Source organism: Pecten maximus, chromosome 5 (genome assembly GCF_902652985.1).
Source record: "Pecten maximus chromosome 5, xPecMax1.1, whole genome shotgun sequence".
Lineage (NCBI taxonomy): Eukaryota > Metazoa > Mollusca > Bivalvia > Pectinida > Pectinidae > Pecten > Pecten maximus.
Window position 1 is genome coordinate 19984912 of NC_047019.1, and position 16026 is coordinate 20000937.

At 33.9% G+C, this 16026-nt stretch overlaps 1 protein-coding gene across 13 annotated transcripts in view; it reads right to left on the reverse strand.

The window, feature by feature from the left end:
• Positions 1-4110: 4110 nt before the first annotated feature.
• Positions 4111-16026, reverse strand: part of LOC117327453 (CUGBP Elav-like family member 2) — an 87374-nt gene continuing 75458 nt past the window's right edge. For 10 of the 13 annotated variants that reach the window (XM_033884446.1, XM_033884444.1, XM_033884434.1 and 7 more), the window contains 4 exons: positions 15341-15388; positions 14104-14247; positions 13534-13676; positions 4111-10256 (listed from right to left, as the gene is read on the reverse strand). In XM_033884446.1, the coding sequence (XP_033740337.1) occupies positions 13549-13676; positions 14104-14247; positions 15341-15388 (320 nt within the window). In that variant the 3' untranslated portion in view covers positions 4111-10256; positions 13534-13548. The remainder of the gene's footprint in view (positions 10257-13533; positions 13677-14103; positions 14248-15340; positions 15389-16026) is intronic. The other 3 variants (XM_033884438.1, XM_033884437.1, XM_033884441.1) reach the window with 1 other exon arrangement.

The following is a 16026-nucleotide window of genomic DNA, read 5'->3' on the forward strand; positions in this document are numbered from 1 at the left end:
TAGGCACAAAGGGGAACCTACATATGAAATTTGAGAAAGATCCCTTCAGCACTTTCTCAGAAATAGCGATAACAAACTTCAATTGTCAAAATCCAAGATGGCTGCCTGTCGGCCATGTTATTTTCCGATTGGTCTCAAAATGCAATATGCATAACTAGGCACCAAGAGGAACCTACATATGAAATTTGAGAAAGATCCCTTCAGCACTTTCTCAGAAATAGCGATAACAAACTTCAATTGTCAAAATCCAAGATGGCTGCCTGTCGGCCATGTTATTTTCCGATTGGTCTCAAAATGCAATATGCATAACTAGGCACCAAGAGGAACCTACATATGAAATTTGAGAAAGATCCCTTCAGTACTTTCTCAGAAATAGTGATTACAAACTTCAATTATCAAAATCCAAGATGGCTGCCTGTCGGCCATGTTGTTTTCTGATTGGTCTCAAAATGCAATATGCATAACTAGGCACCAAGGGGAGCCTACATATGAAATTTGAGAAAGATCCCTTCAGTACTTTCTCAGAAATAGCGATAACAAGCTTCAATTATCAAAATCCAAGATGGCTGCCTGTCGGCCATGTTGTTTTCCGATTGGTCTCAAAATGCAATATGCATAACTAGGCACCAAGGGGAGCTTACATATGAAATTTGAGAAAGATCCCTTCAGTACTTTCTCAGAAATAGCGATAACAAACTTCAATTGTCAAAATCCAAGATGGCTGCCTGTCGGCCATGTTGTTTTCCGATTGGTCTCAAAATGCAATATGCATAACTAGGCACCAAGGGGAACCCACATATGAAATTTGAGAAAGATCCCTTCAGTCCTTTCTGAGGATTAGCGATAACAAGAATTGTTTACGGACGGACGGACGGACGGACGGAGGGACGGACGGACGGAGGGACGGACGGACGGACGACGGACCACGGACGCAGGGCGATTTGAATAGCCCACCATCTGATGATGGTGGGCTAAAAATCTAGTTTTATGATAGTTTTTGTTTTAATTATTTGCAAACTTTCATTACATGTACTTATTTAATCCAAGTAATATGTTTTTAGGTTACCCGAGACAAAGTCTCAAGTGACCTATTCTTATTGCATTTTGTCCGACATAGTTCATTATTGTCCATCGTGTCATCCGTCAGGCGTCATCCATTTGTTAACAATTTACATTTTTGCCTTCTTCTCAACAACCAAGAGGCCTAGAGACCTGATATTGGGCATATAGCATGCTGGGATGAAGGGCTATTGAGATAGTTCAAATAAATGACCTTGACCTTCATTAGGTCACAGAGGTCAAATATGCTAAAGCCTTCTTCTTGAGAACCAACACGCTTATAAACCCGATATTTGGCCTGTAGCATGCTGGGGTGAATGACATTCACCTCAAATTTAAGGTAACAGGAATCATATCTGCCAAAATATATTTTACTCGTGCGACGGTTATGGCCTCTTGTTATAATTTTGCTGTTGGTTCGTCTTCCATCTTTAAAATCCAGTGGTTCCAGTCTGTATCCTGTCGGCACCCTTAGAATTAATATCATGCTAATATTGATTGGTCATGACACAGACACCTGACTTTGGTAATTAAAAGTTTTTAAGAAAAAAAAGTATTATCCCATCCTACTACATTAACTTTTTTCCTAAATATTTACTTACCAGATGCAAGCAGCTGTGGTCATGTGAATTTGTTTGTTTTCAGACAATAGACTGATGTACACGGTATATTACACCTATATTAGTGCAAAGCATTTTTGTCTTTTTAGTGCTGCAGTTTCTTTTTATCATCATCAAAGATATGATAGAAATGAATCATTTCCTAATATCTGTCCAACTTTTATCCCTCATGGGTGTGTGTATTGGGCCTTCAATTTAGTGATGATTAAGGTGCAGAGAAGATAAGTGAATGCATGCAACTCCTGGATTTGGAAGATGACATTCTAATTTAAACTGTATATATATATATATACTAGTCAGAAGCACAAAATTGTTATTTATTACATAATGCATTTGATTTTCCTTAACTATACACATATGCTATATTTTATACAATTGCATGACTAAAATGACTATTGTAAGGTCACCTGCGAACTATTGAACACCTGTGATGCTTTAGAATTTGCCTGAATGCTAACTATTGAACATCTGTAACGATTCGGAATTTCGTCCTACCCTTTAAAGCATCAAAGTCACTCAGATGTCAACACTGCAGCAACAGTCATAGCGACTTCAAGGCCTACAGGAAAGTCGAGATGTCATTGATTCTAACTGTTTTAGTGATTATGTAATAAAACAAGTATATCCCTCGCCCTGGCGCAATAGAACATCAGTCAATTACCAGTACCTCATGTCAAATATTCTGGACTATTGCACAGGCACCCATGATATATTTGTATAAGATTTTATTATGCTTTAAATAATTGTTTGATGCCAAAAAATGATTGATGGAGTTACTGGTAAAACTAACCTTAGTTTGCGATTTTTACATATTTTTACGAATGTACATGTACCTGCGATTTTTACATATTTTTACGAATGTACATGTACCAACAGACTGTCCTGTATATTAACTGGTCCTCCCAGTGTCTGTGTGCCTCCAGAAGCCAGAAACAGGTGATCAGCCGGTGTTGTCTTGGTTTTGTCCATGGGCAAGACATTTTACCCTAATTGTATTGGATGGCTGGGCCGCCTCAAAAAAGACCCTGGCTGTCCATTGGGCGATAAACCCAGCACACAAACAAATGTTTATGAACCATGCACTTCAGTATTAATTAATTACATGTATAATGTTGCTAAGCTTTCCACGATTATAAATAGATTGTATGTCCAGGCAGTATTCTTCAGCATGCTATAAATAGATTGTATGTGAATTATCTTTGCAGTGCCTTTATTTCTCTTGTAACCATACCAATAATGACTTTTATTTATTTGTTCATTCCTTGATGTTATTTTAGTTCAAACTTCAGAATAATATTGAGGTGAATTTAACGGGTCCCCATAAAGATTGAGGAAGGCTCATTTGTGAAGCGCATTTTGGTTCATAGTTTTAAAATTGAAGATTCTATAAAATTTACGATGACTTGTGGACAGAAGCTTATTTGTCGATTTATACAGTATTAAGAGAACAAGCATAGGACAATTACCGAACACCTGATCTTGTGAATTCCTAAGGCAGTATGGATTGTAATTGTATATCTATGTAAACTGCCTTTTCAATTTTTATTCTAGCTGGATAGGTGCTATATACATTGTTTGTGTTCTTTTCTATTTTGTACCTACTGTATTTATCCAGTTTGTACAAGATATTGTTTTTAGTATAGTCTATGGGCACCAGATCATTGTACGAATGAATTAGCCTTATAGATCTGAACATTTCTTCTCACAAAAAAATATTTAAATGGATTTTATTTGAATTTTTTTCTTTTAAATGTGCTGAACTCCAATTCAATAACTGAATGTTAATATTTTTGAAAACATTTCCCCTACATTTTTAGAGATTTTATAATTATCAATGTTAGTTCATTGATTAATGACCTACTTTGCCATCTGTTGTCAGTTTCATTGTCTTGTTATAGACTCTTCTTGCCATTTATATTTACAGCTGTATTTCTTTGATCTCTAATTATTTAGATCTGTACAGTTTGAAAACATTACAGAAACATTATTTGTATGTTTTATGCAATATGTATTGTGATCTGTTTAAATTTATTCATCCATGTGTAATTAAACCTGTTTATACTAGAAATCTGTGTATTATTTTGAAAATCAATTTCATTTCAAATGCTTAAAGTTCCATGACAAGATGAGTTATTGTGGGGGTGATGTTCTATTGTCAATACCACAACGGTCATCATATTGACTCAGTAGTATGCTAGAATGTAGGGCTAGTTTTTTCAAACTTCACCTACTTTCAAGGTCACAGTAGTAATGTTTTTAATATCTTGGAATGACTTTTTTTTCATTAACCAGAGGCCCAGGGCAGTGATATTCAAAATTTGAATGAACCTTGAAAAAGTTAAATGTACTTAAATGATCATTAAGGTGACTTAGAAGATCAACATTGATCTAGCTGCATAATTATCAAGTAAACAAAAAACACAAGGACACATTTTATTTGAAACTGTTTAATGGCATACGATTCTGTACACGGCCAAACCACAACACAATTCATAACTAATATTTAACAAAGGTGGCTTTCTTTACTCAGAAAGTAATTAATGCGGCCATTTCCTGCCCGCCCTTCGCCTAGGTCGACAAAAGAGGAAAATCAAATTAAAACATACAATGATCTTCCATGATCTTATTTTTCTAGGTCTGGTTTATATGAAATAAATGCTTTTTATTGGTATTTATAGTAATAATATATACATGTGAATCTTTTACTCAATATTAGACTATCTTGTAGCTTTTGCCAGATCAATGGTAAAATGTAGATTTCTCATTCTCGATAGCTGTCACTTCAGAGTAGCACATGTACCAAATAGGGCTACCAGGCAAGACTTTCAGTGTTATTCTGAAGGCTACGGAGACTTGAAACTTTTTTTTCTTTTAAAAGTGCTATACACATGATTGATAAAAAATTTGCAAAATACTTCTATGTATTAATGTGCTATAATAATTGTTATGTGGAGAGTTTAAGTATGGTATATTCTTAATTAAGACAGATATCTTTGACTAGATATTCATTATACAATGTATACTGTGATGTGTAACACTAATCTACGACAGATTCACTATAATATTAATAACGTCCCACAAAATACTGTATGGCTCTTTGAAATTGTCATAATATGCTAGCATTAAAAAGTACTCTATGAATCTTGATTTTTCATGAATAAATTTCTTGTGATATTAAAACTTTTTAAGACCGAAAAGTTTTTTCCAGAGAAAATTAAAACTTACACTTGAATGTTGATTCAGCAATCATAACCCTAAGATCCAGAAAAAAAATGTCAACAGAGACATCACTTCTCAAACAATTTATAATCTGAAACATGTGAATGTAGAAATAGATATCATTTTGTAGTGGTTTTTTACGGGCATTGAAGAAAGGAGTTCCTAAAGGGATTACAAGGGAAAAGATGCTTTTGTTTATTATAAGCAAGCTATTTTGAGGATTAGTCATATACCAATAGTATGTTAACAAGAAGTCACTTGATCACAGTTTTAAATAAAGGCAGAAAATGATATGTCTATTTTCACACTGTCATGTAACGTGTGGTGTGTTTTTATTAAGATATAGTAATCATTATTACTGACAATTTGACAAAAACATGATTTATCATATGCAGGTAAAAATATAAACAAGTGAGACAATACCCTATCAACTTTTTATTTTACTGATTTTTTTAAATAACAAAAAAGTTTAAAACTGGGTCACTGGTGCAGAGTTCCCTTCTGAGCAAATTGAACTAACTTTGCCACACCAAATATTCAGCCTGGCAAGCTATTAAACAAAAATAATAATCTAACAAACATTTTTTTTCTCACAAAAACATCACCACATCCCAGAAACACGGTAAATTTCCTCAAGTTTTGCTATCTAATAAATTGATCAAACAATGATCTAGCCCTTTTTATTAACTTCTGTGTTACTTTTAATATAAAACAACTGGAGAAATGAATATTTTAAATGTGATCAATTTTTAGTAACAATTCTCAAGGATATCTACCTTAAGTACAGCTCTGTTGAGTAATTTGCTTACAATTTCTACCAAGGTGTGGTTTTACAAATAGGATTTTTTTTAAAATACCATAAACATGTAAGAAGGTAGGATTTAGATTCAAAATACACCACAAAGCACATGTAACGCTCAATTACAGGGATAAAATACTTACACATTTTTTTGATATCTCTTACAAGTCAATAATTTTCATATAAAATATCTGGAAACAAAATAAAACATTTCGATTGCATGTACAGCATTTGGGCCTATGATGCAGCCCTAATGCAGTGTTTAAAATTCCTGTTTACAAGAACACGGAACAGAAATAATTTTGTTCAACTAAGATTCATGTGACTGTGGCTGACATCAAAACAGCATTATGGAATATTATGCAGACATGACAAACGTGGTTGAAAAATTGGGCTTTTGTTGTTGTAAAGATACTGAATGGCCGGATAAAAGATGTTTTTTCCACATGATCTATGACATGATACAGCCTCACATGAACTGCTGGTTGAGAAGGTAAAATTATCTGTGTTCATGATCACCCTTCCACAGGATGGATCCGAGACGGACGGTTTGCGGTGGACGTCAAGACCGAGGCGGTCCAATCCCGGTGGAAGAGTAAAAACATATTGCTTACCACACCTTAAGTAAGAAACAAACAACTGGTAAAAATGTAATTTTTTCCATGAGAACAAACGCTTCCTTTAAGTATATGGACATTCACAGTTCCTCAACATCACCTTTTTAAGTAATTAAAACGGACTCCATTATTTATTAGAGGACACTAAACATTTATCCAATAGATATGAACTAACCCCTGTCTGCGACAGTATTTTAACTACTGAATACATGGACAGTTTCACCAACAAACACAAGTTTTGTACACGTATTCCTGAGTACCTTCAGCATCACTGGCAGTCAATCTCACTGGCATACCTATATATAGCATAAAGGAATCCCCAACACTATATACAGACAACAGGGATTCCCCCTTGCTTCTAAATATATAAGGTGACTCCTCTATGTAAATATAGCCACAGAAATCCCCATAACACCTATATGTTTAGTCAAAGAATTCTCCTGTCGGACAAAGTTAATTCTCTATTGTGTCAAGTCGTAATTATCACAGAATGTTTTATTTATCTATGAACAAACACTGACAAACACAGAAAGATTACGAACGGTCAACCTAAAATAAAATGTTGAATTTTGGAAATTCAAAATTATTGAACAGTTTATTTACATTTACAATTTTCTCTCACATCACTGTTTTAAATACTAGGATACAAATTTCGCCAAAACAGTCTTACCATAATATATATAAATATTGGTTACAAGTAATTAGCTATATTCTGCTTGGTCCTTTGATATGAATGTGTTAAGATATCTACTGGACTGCTAATGTCAACACATCAGTAATGGTGTGAACACGGTACTGAATAAGGCACTTACGTTTGATAAATCCAAACATCCAGCAACCTGCCATTTTGATTTGTAGCTATTTTGATTTACTATCATTCTAAGCTTTAATATTGCTTTCTTTCAAATGATTTGATTTCACAGTGTGCATGTATATATTAAATGCATATGAAGTGAAAAAAATTAAACTATAAACATATTCATCTTCCCTCTCTCTAACTCTCTCCCTTTCAAAAGATTCAGCATTAAAACATGTGTATCTTATTTATGGTAGTACAATATTACTATTAGCAGTAAAAATCATAATTGAATCGCTTAAAGGTAATAAAATATGATGAAAACCAAGTGGCAGGTCGACAGGAATCGTGTTCAGCAGTTGAACATAACACAAAAACGTTCGATTGTCATTTCCGATCACAGCTGTGCTTAGAACACACAGTTATACACGAAACATTTAAACGATTTAATGTCTAAAGCATTTATCGCAAAATGATAAAGTCAACCAAAAAGACAGGCAGAACTGCTCCTGAACTGAGAAGGTATACATGAAGGTACTTTTAATAGCCGACACTTGTAATTTCCATGATAATTTTGGATAAAAACTTATGCAAAAACATATTTCTTTTCTGCAAATACTTCCAATTAAAAACTTATTTCTTTTCTGCAAGTACTTCCAATTAGAACAATCGTCTTTATCGGTCTTCATTTATTACATAACTTCTTTTTGAAGAGGTGGTAATTGAAATGACAGATTAATATTTAATAATATCAAGGTAAATGCTTTAAAACATCAGGCAAAACATGGCAGGCTATGGTTTCTTCAGACAAGAAAATAACACACAAGGATTTTGTGCTGTGATCAGATGCTACACAGTACAACCAGTGAGATTGGCGGCCAGAAACAGCTCAACTTAGTAGTAGTATTTATAATAGATTCAGATTTTAGTTTGAATATCAAACTCACACCAAAACATTATTCACCATTCACATGATATATTATGATATATATTTTGAAATATCAAGACACAAAACCGTGTACCAAAACATCAACATTCACCAAAGTGCAATACTTGCCAAACAAAAAATGAAGAAAAAATATTGAAACTGGGTTATTTAAGAAAAGAAATAACCACATTTTGATTCTTCTCACACCTTTTAACAAAACCATAACAATATATATATTTTTTTACTCTCTCTCTCTTCCAACACAGATGAAGAGGAAATAGTTCTTTACAATATTTTGTTTATAACACTGCAAACAATGACCACAAAAAACATACTCATGGAGAAACGTTTTAACAAACACCTTGCACTACACATTACGATATAGTAAGCTTATAAGCACTAGTTCAAGATAATTGGTAAACAGCCATGGAACAAAAACACTGGGCTGCCATAATTGGGTGTGGGGAATCGCATGATCAAATTACATTTCCTTTCATCTCTCATTACCACAACCATCACAAACAATATATATAAACATTAATTCTCCGAGAAGACTGTTGTCATAGTGAGTACAATATACTGTCAATACAAACTTCTCTTCTTTTTTTTTTGCATTTTTTAAGACACTTCTTTTCACCGAATATTCCCACACGAAAAATAACTTACTTCTTAATAGTATGTATATCCCATCTTTACAATACAAATATCCAATGACACAGAAAAACTCCACGCTACAAGACTTTTCAGTAAGACAAAAAATTTAATACTGTGTTTAATTAAGCAAAACATGGGTGGGTAATACTTCACACTGATCAAGCTTCTACACATACAAGGATACCACTAGGGTAAAGCTGTTATGGCCTACTGCTATTAAAGTTACTTCAATAAAAAACATTTTTTAGAAGAGATGAAAATAATGTAATGTCTGATGTGATAATGAGAAATTCACAGGATATGAAATGGAGGAACTGAACATCCTGATTTCCATAGCTGCTTAATAGGCTAGGAATATATACTATGCTAATCATAAGTCACTGTTTTATGTTGAACGGCTACTGTTTTATGTTGAACGGCTACTTGCAAAATTCTCCCTATATTATACTCTATATACAATGTATATATATATATATGATCTAACCACCGAATCTATTAATGGTATCGTGTCATGTTTGAGATCAAATCTGAACTAATCTGATATTTATGACAATCTTTGAAATCTCAAATTACATTTGAAATAATCCTAGTAATGATTTTGAATGAATTTGTTAATTTCCCCTAAAAAAAACCTGTTGAATTAATATAGAACTAAAAACTTGCAAAAATTCTTTCAACATTATCATAAATGGCAACATTCCAAAGATACAATTATGGCAGTTTAATAGTTTGCATCTAATGCTATGAGATTATTATTGATAATAAAAAATTATATACACTTTATTAAATGGTTAATTAAGTGCATGTGCCCTCTCAGCTCTGCAAAATCAGAGCCATTCATCAACATCTATTAGTTTACTCAGAGGACATCTGGGGAAGGGTTTATTCTTTCCAAACCCAAAGCTAATGAATTATAATGCATGCAAACCTACGGTCAGTCTTATCTGGATATCGATAGCTTTTGCTATAGAACATCCTCGCAAGATAATTAACAAGAGGCACCATACAGATGCCTAGGTCGATATTGAGATGAAATCAAACTTTCTTTGGTATTTCTCGTCATGTTTACACTGAACAAATACAATACATGCACTTTAATGTGATTATATCTAAAAGCATATCTGTACTATATATATATACACCAACATATACATGTATCTAAACTTGACAATATAATACTTAACATTAAAAAGACAAAAAAATGACAATCTTTGTTACAATACAGTGTTGTACAATGAATAATTTCAAAATTATATATATGGCAACCCAGTGATTTGGTTACAGGAGCCTGCACATGTAATTAACTTTGAACAGGACAACAAACGATGACAGTTGTAAGTGTATAATATGTGTCGGTGTTGACCACGGGCCCACTTGCCCGGCGTGACTGACATGTACAGACGGAGCTGGATGGACTTGTGGTTTGCTGAGGGACACTTACGTATTTATGCGACATTAAAGTTTTTGTCAATCATACAGGCTAGCGATGAGTTATGTAAACATGAAGGACGTACGGCACGTGGACACGGGGACACACCACTTCACGTCAACGCCACGTTGTCATCTACGTAGAAAGAAGCAAAGGAAATTAATTATAACTCGCTGGTGGGCTTACAAACATGGCAGAACTACCATGGCTTTTAAAAATTTAGCAGGCTTGCTTGACCAACATTTTTTCTGAAAATCTAGTATAATCATTCTATTTAAATTTCGAACTGGTTCAGTTGATTAATTAAAATCACTGATGCCAATACATCGGATGTTATACTTAAAAATATTTTTAAAAGTCATTTTTTTTCTAATTTATTTTCAACATTTTAACGGTTTCATGGTATTGAAACAAGTACCAATATGTTTTCAGAAAATCTCAGAAATGATTGAGAATGTCATCCTTTCTGGAATTCAAAGTTTTACCTGACTAAATCTTCTTTGATTTACATTGGCCAATCTTGTTACATATTGTAATTGTATATTTCAATCTGAGTGTTATCATTTTCCATCCTTCCATCCCTATATAATCTTAAATGCGTGACCTTAGACAAAGGTCGGCCAGACACACCATTAAAATTTAGGGACAGAAGGGTGGTAAAAGGTTACTTATATGTATGCGATTCACACCAAACAGGTTGCAATGTAAAATAGTACTGGTATTCACAATCCCATAGCAACGACCTTGAATAGAAAAACAACAGAGCTTAACTATGACCTTTAATGCAAGAAAGACTTTACCAGTGACCTTGAATCCAAGCACAAACCACAACTCCATTGAATCTGAGAAATGAGATGTTTATCATATCTGGTAATCTTCTCTGGTAGAATGTCAGTGTACCTATCCTTAATCAAATGGTAGAATAAGCTTATTAATCCACTTCTAAATATCTGAACGGACTACATCAACCACACAAGGGATACAGGCCAAACATCAACATGCAGACAATGTTAATGGGCCCAGGGGAGAACTTCAGTAACTACCAAAGACACCAGTGTTTCTAAAATTTGATTCAAATGTCTGCTAAAGTACAACTTACTGTTTAATTTCAACATCACCATATATTATTTTCAAAGGACAATATTTTTTAACCATCCCAAATTACACAAAGCTTTCTCATGCATATACATCGAATCCTGGAGAATTCAGTCCATTAAAACTGTATATATGAATCTGATCTTCATTCGACAGGGCAAAGCTAGGGTGCATTGCACATTACTGTCAACACATACCAAGATAGTTTGTTAGTTTTGCAGGGACATATTAGACCCACATGCTCCATGCCCATATACTTGTTATTTTGTTGCTGTCCAACAACAACTACTTAATATACTGTTAGATAATAAGCATGTGTATTTCCGTACGTAGAAAAAAAAAAAACATTTCACCAGAATCTTTTTTCCTGTATAGATGTTCATCTACACAACACCTTTAAGATACATGCATAACACTCAGATTTACAATATCAATATTTCAAGAGGGAAGTTTCACTTAATGATTTTAAGAGTAGAGAATTAACTTCTGATTTAGAAAAAGGTCAAGCAGAGCCTCACAAAATAAAATGGAGGATAAAGAAAACAACAGAATAAGGAAGTCACAGCGACACAAACTAGCACAACATGTAGTGATATATATAGCTTTGGTATTCAACAATGATGAACCTATTTTATACATTAGTCTAACAAGATATGTGTAAGGCGAAGCCTCCAACCCCCCTACTAGCTAGTGTTAGGCTGTTAGTAGAAGCACACAGTGACAAGGAACAAACATCGGTATCAATGTAAGATAACCCTAATTACAATCTACCATAAATTCTGCTCATTTCAAATTAATATTTTTCATATAAACAGTTTCTTGTACATAACATTTACAGTTTTTGTGAATAGCTCAAAATACAGAGCATCATTTTTGAAGATAATGTTTGTTCTCTATCAAACAGATGTCAAGTGTGATAGTATGTCCATCTACTGAGAGATATCAACAACACACAACAGCAATGATGGGCTATTCCAAAAACTGAGAAGGTAAATATATAGTGGGCCCCAGGAAATCTTAAATAGTAACTGACCACTAAAATGTGGTTTACCGCCCCCTCCTTACTGAATACCCTCCAGACAAGTAATAACTTCCTTGGTTTACCCCCCCCCCCCCCCCCCCAAAAAATTTAACTGGAGCAATCCTTACTGAATACCCTCCAGACAAGTAATAACTTCGTAAGTTAATAAAATTCTGTAATTGCCAAACTAAAAAGAAATGTATATCATAACAGAAGAATGATTATTTATCAATAATTATCAAAGATTAGAATTATTTTTCTCCCATAACCAAGATAAATTCTAATTCATCAAGGTCTTACTCTTTATTGTGACTTAAAGCAACTAGTTCACTAATGTACATAGTATGTATTTGACTAATTAGGACGTCATCCATTACCATAGTAATACACTTTCTTGTTTACACCTAGGATTTGGCAATTCTTGCTCAAGTTGTTAAGGGAGAAAAACAACAAGAGAGGTATACAATCCCGAGTACATATGTACCAAGAGGAAAGGATGTGCATATCAAGCCAGTGTATTTTGTGACAGGAGGGCATGCACATAGGAACGAGACACGGGTTACACCACAAACACATTACAGTCCAAAGCTTCTTAACTCAAACACCCAGTATTAAACCTCGGCAAATATTATAGGACATTCAACAACTTAGAACCACCATCTCCTCCAGCAAAGCAGCCATCTTGCACCAGTCACCTCCCCTTGTAGCCAGTACAAATACTGCAGAGCTGTCCAGTCTCCCCGACTACCGGCCGGGTTACACGAGGTAAAAATGTTAATAAATAAACCTTTACCTACCTTAGTGCCTAGTGTACAGTCTCGTTGAAATTCTAAAAAAACTTACCTTTCTCAATACCTCTGCTAAATAACTAACAGTTCACCCTTATTTCTATCCATGTTTTTAAATGTATACTTTCATATTAATCCATGTTTGTGGAGACATCCCTAAATTGAAGCTTCTTGCCTTGTCGACCACAATTTCTATTACACCATAGCAACCTACCTTTGACATTTGTCGGAGATAATCGGGCTTATAAATCTCCCTACACTGCCCACTGTTTCATTTAATAAATATAGTTTCATTTTCTTTTCCTTATTTCTTAAACATTAAACATACTAAAATCAATTTTTAAAAAATGTTGATTTTTTTTTCCTCATTGTTATCATTATTCTTTGATCATGGGAATACCTTTAAATCTGATCTGATTTCTTTTTTCCTTCAAAGTATATTTCTGACCAGTGGGCAGTGCTAAGAGTGTTTTTGGAGCATCTCGAAAGAATGAAGGTGGAAACTTACAACAATCGGACATCATCAGTACGGCTTGCTGTCATTCTTTGGTCGTTTGAGCTGCACCTTCAGCCTCTTCATTCCAATCTGGAAACCATTCATGGCCTGTATGGCAGCGTGGGCCGAGACAGAGTTGTCGTAACTCACAAATCCTGTGAACACAAGATGCACACCACACATACAGTACAGTAACACCACAGACAATTCGTACACAGAACACAAAACATTAGAGGCAATGACAATGGAAATACAAAAAAAAAACAATATTGGAATGATCTGAATAAATGAAGAAGAATTTTATATGAAAGAACATTTAGAAACCCGAGTAGATATTTTGACATTTATTGTAGTGTTAGTACAGGCTTCCAACAGAAAACTTTATAAAGAATAAAATTCTCCAAAAGAATAGAAAAAAAAAGACTCCTGGCTTCATGATAAAACAGACATACTACATTCTACATGTTGATTAGGGCCATTTGGACACTTATAATAGAAGAATGAGATTGCTCGACACCTGAAACAAGATTTTTTTTTTTAATTCTGTGGCATGTCAACCACTACTGCTTTGCAAGGACTCACCAAAGCACTTGCTGAGGTTTGTCTGCTTATCAATGAAGACTTTAGCAGAAATCACTGATCCGAAGGGCAGAAAGGTCTGCATAAGGTCTTGGTCACTGAATTCCTGAGGTAGGTGGTATATGAACAAGTTAGCACCTTCTGGACCTGTCAACACAGCAATAGCACACAGATGTGAACACCACAACAGTATTGAGGCTAATACATACACCTTGTGGAGACATCACAGAACGAAACATGACTGGCACAGTGCTCCATGTACAGAAGCACTGTCGATACAAGAAATGAAAACATGAAACTTAAAGGCTGAGTATATAAACATGCCATGTTCCTTTAGCTCTAGCATTAAAATCTACAGGCTAAATATTTACTTTTTATTAAGTAAAAATCTATTAACATGGATACATGTACAAAAAAAATCTAAAAATTGTTTGTTTACATCCTGCACACTTAGTTGTTTTGAGAACCTCACTGGTTTACAATTGATATTATGGAATTTTGTTATATATTACCTTTCAATTAAATAAAAACATTTCTAAATTAACAATGAAAAAATGTGAATTGAATTAGAAATAAATTTAGACTCTCTCTTCGAAATAAGGATAAATAAAACTCTTATAATGAAGTTTATTTGATTAAAAGAAATTAAAGAGAAACACATCGCCAGTCAACTGGATCTACCTAAGACAAGGAAATGGCCAAGAGAAGGCATCGTAAAACTAATCTACTGAAGACAGAAGAAATGAAGAGACATGAATGTGAAGAGATGATAGGTATGCATGCCGTCAGGACCTAGAGCAGCAAGAGAGAAGCAGAATTAAAGCATGTTATTCGAGAGGTCCATTCTGTACTGCAGGACTATAATTATTATTCTAATGATTTGTAATATAGAACAAATTATTCCTTTCAAGATTTTTTTCTTCACTTTTAATTCAACATGCTTTGAAATTGATCTGTTTTTTTTATAGAGATATAATTTCTTTGTCATGGAATACAGAATGACTTTTTGTAGATCAATATCAGATATTGTAATAGATGTTAGTAAAGTGTTAATTTTATAATTAGTTTCTTGTTAAATTTCAAAAGGCAGTGCTTGAACTAGCCTAATGATTGGTTTATTCTCTATATTCTGACCAATCAGATAAGCTTTCTAATCAGCCTTGGGGAAATAAAAGTCTGGCTGCTATATACATGTATACGTATATAAGAACGAGTTAGTAGTTATATAACTTGTATTTACCCTCATTCCTTGAATAGAGGCCGGTCTTCAGTTTTCTTGAGACAGCTTCTATTCAAGGAAATATGGTACATGTGATAATCAAACAACACAATTGCTACAACAGTTCAAACATGAACACAGTACACTTGACAAAGGTATTAATGCCCAACACTGGTATACACACTGCAGGAGCCACATAAATACATATCTATCACCAACGTCAGCTCCAACCGTTAAAAAACAATACACAGGAAAAAATGACTATTTAGTAAATAGCATTATCTTACAGTGGTGAATTCTTCATTTTTCAAATCCTAACACTATATTTCAAGAGTAAAGTTGTTTCCTATGTGATTTCTTTATAGACATGTATATATATATATATATATATCAATACAGTTTTCATCCCATATTAAACTCAGGGAGCCGACACATAAACTTAGGCTCAGAATAGGTGAAGGGCTTATCGCAAAACAATGAAAAATGCTTTTGTTATCATTTTTACTGAACTGTAAGCTTGACATGGATGGGCTTATCACAGGATAAATGAAGTTAAAAGTCATTGATAACATCTATTTATTCTTAATATTTTGTAAAAATATGGTTCATCTAACATCATTAAACATAATTTTCAATAAAAATGTATGATAATTCACACAAAATTATTATCTGGTGTATCACTCTGCCTATCTCTACCTAGTACAACT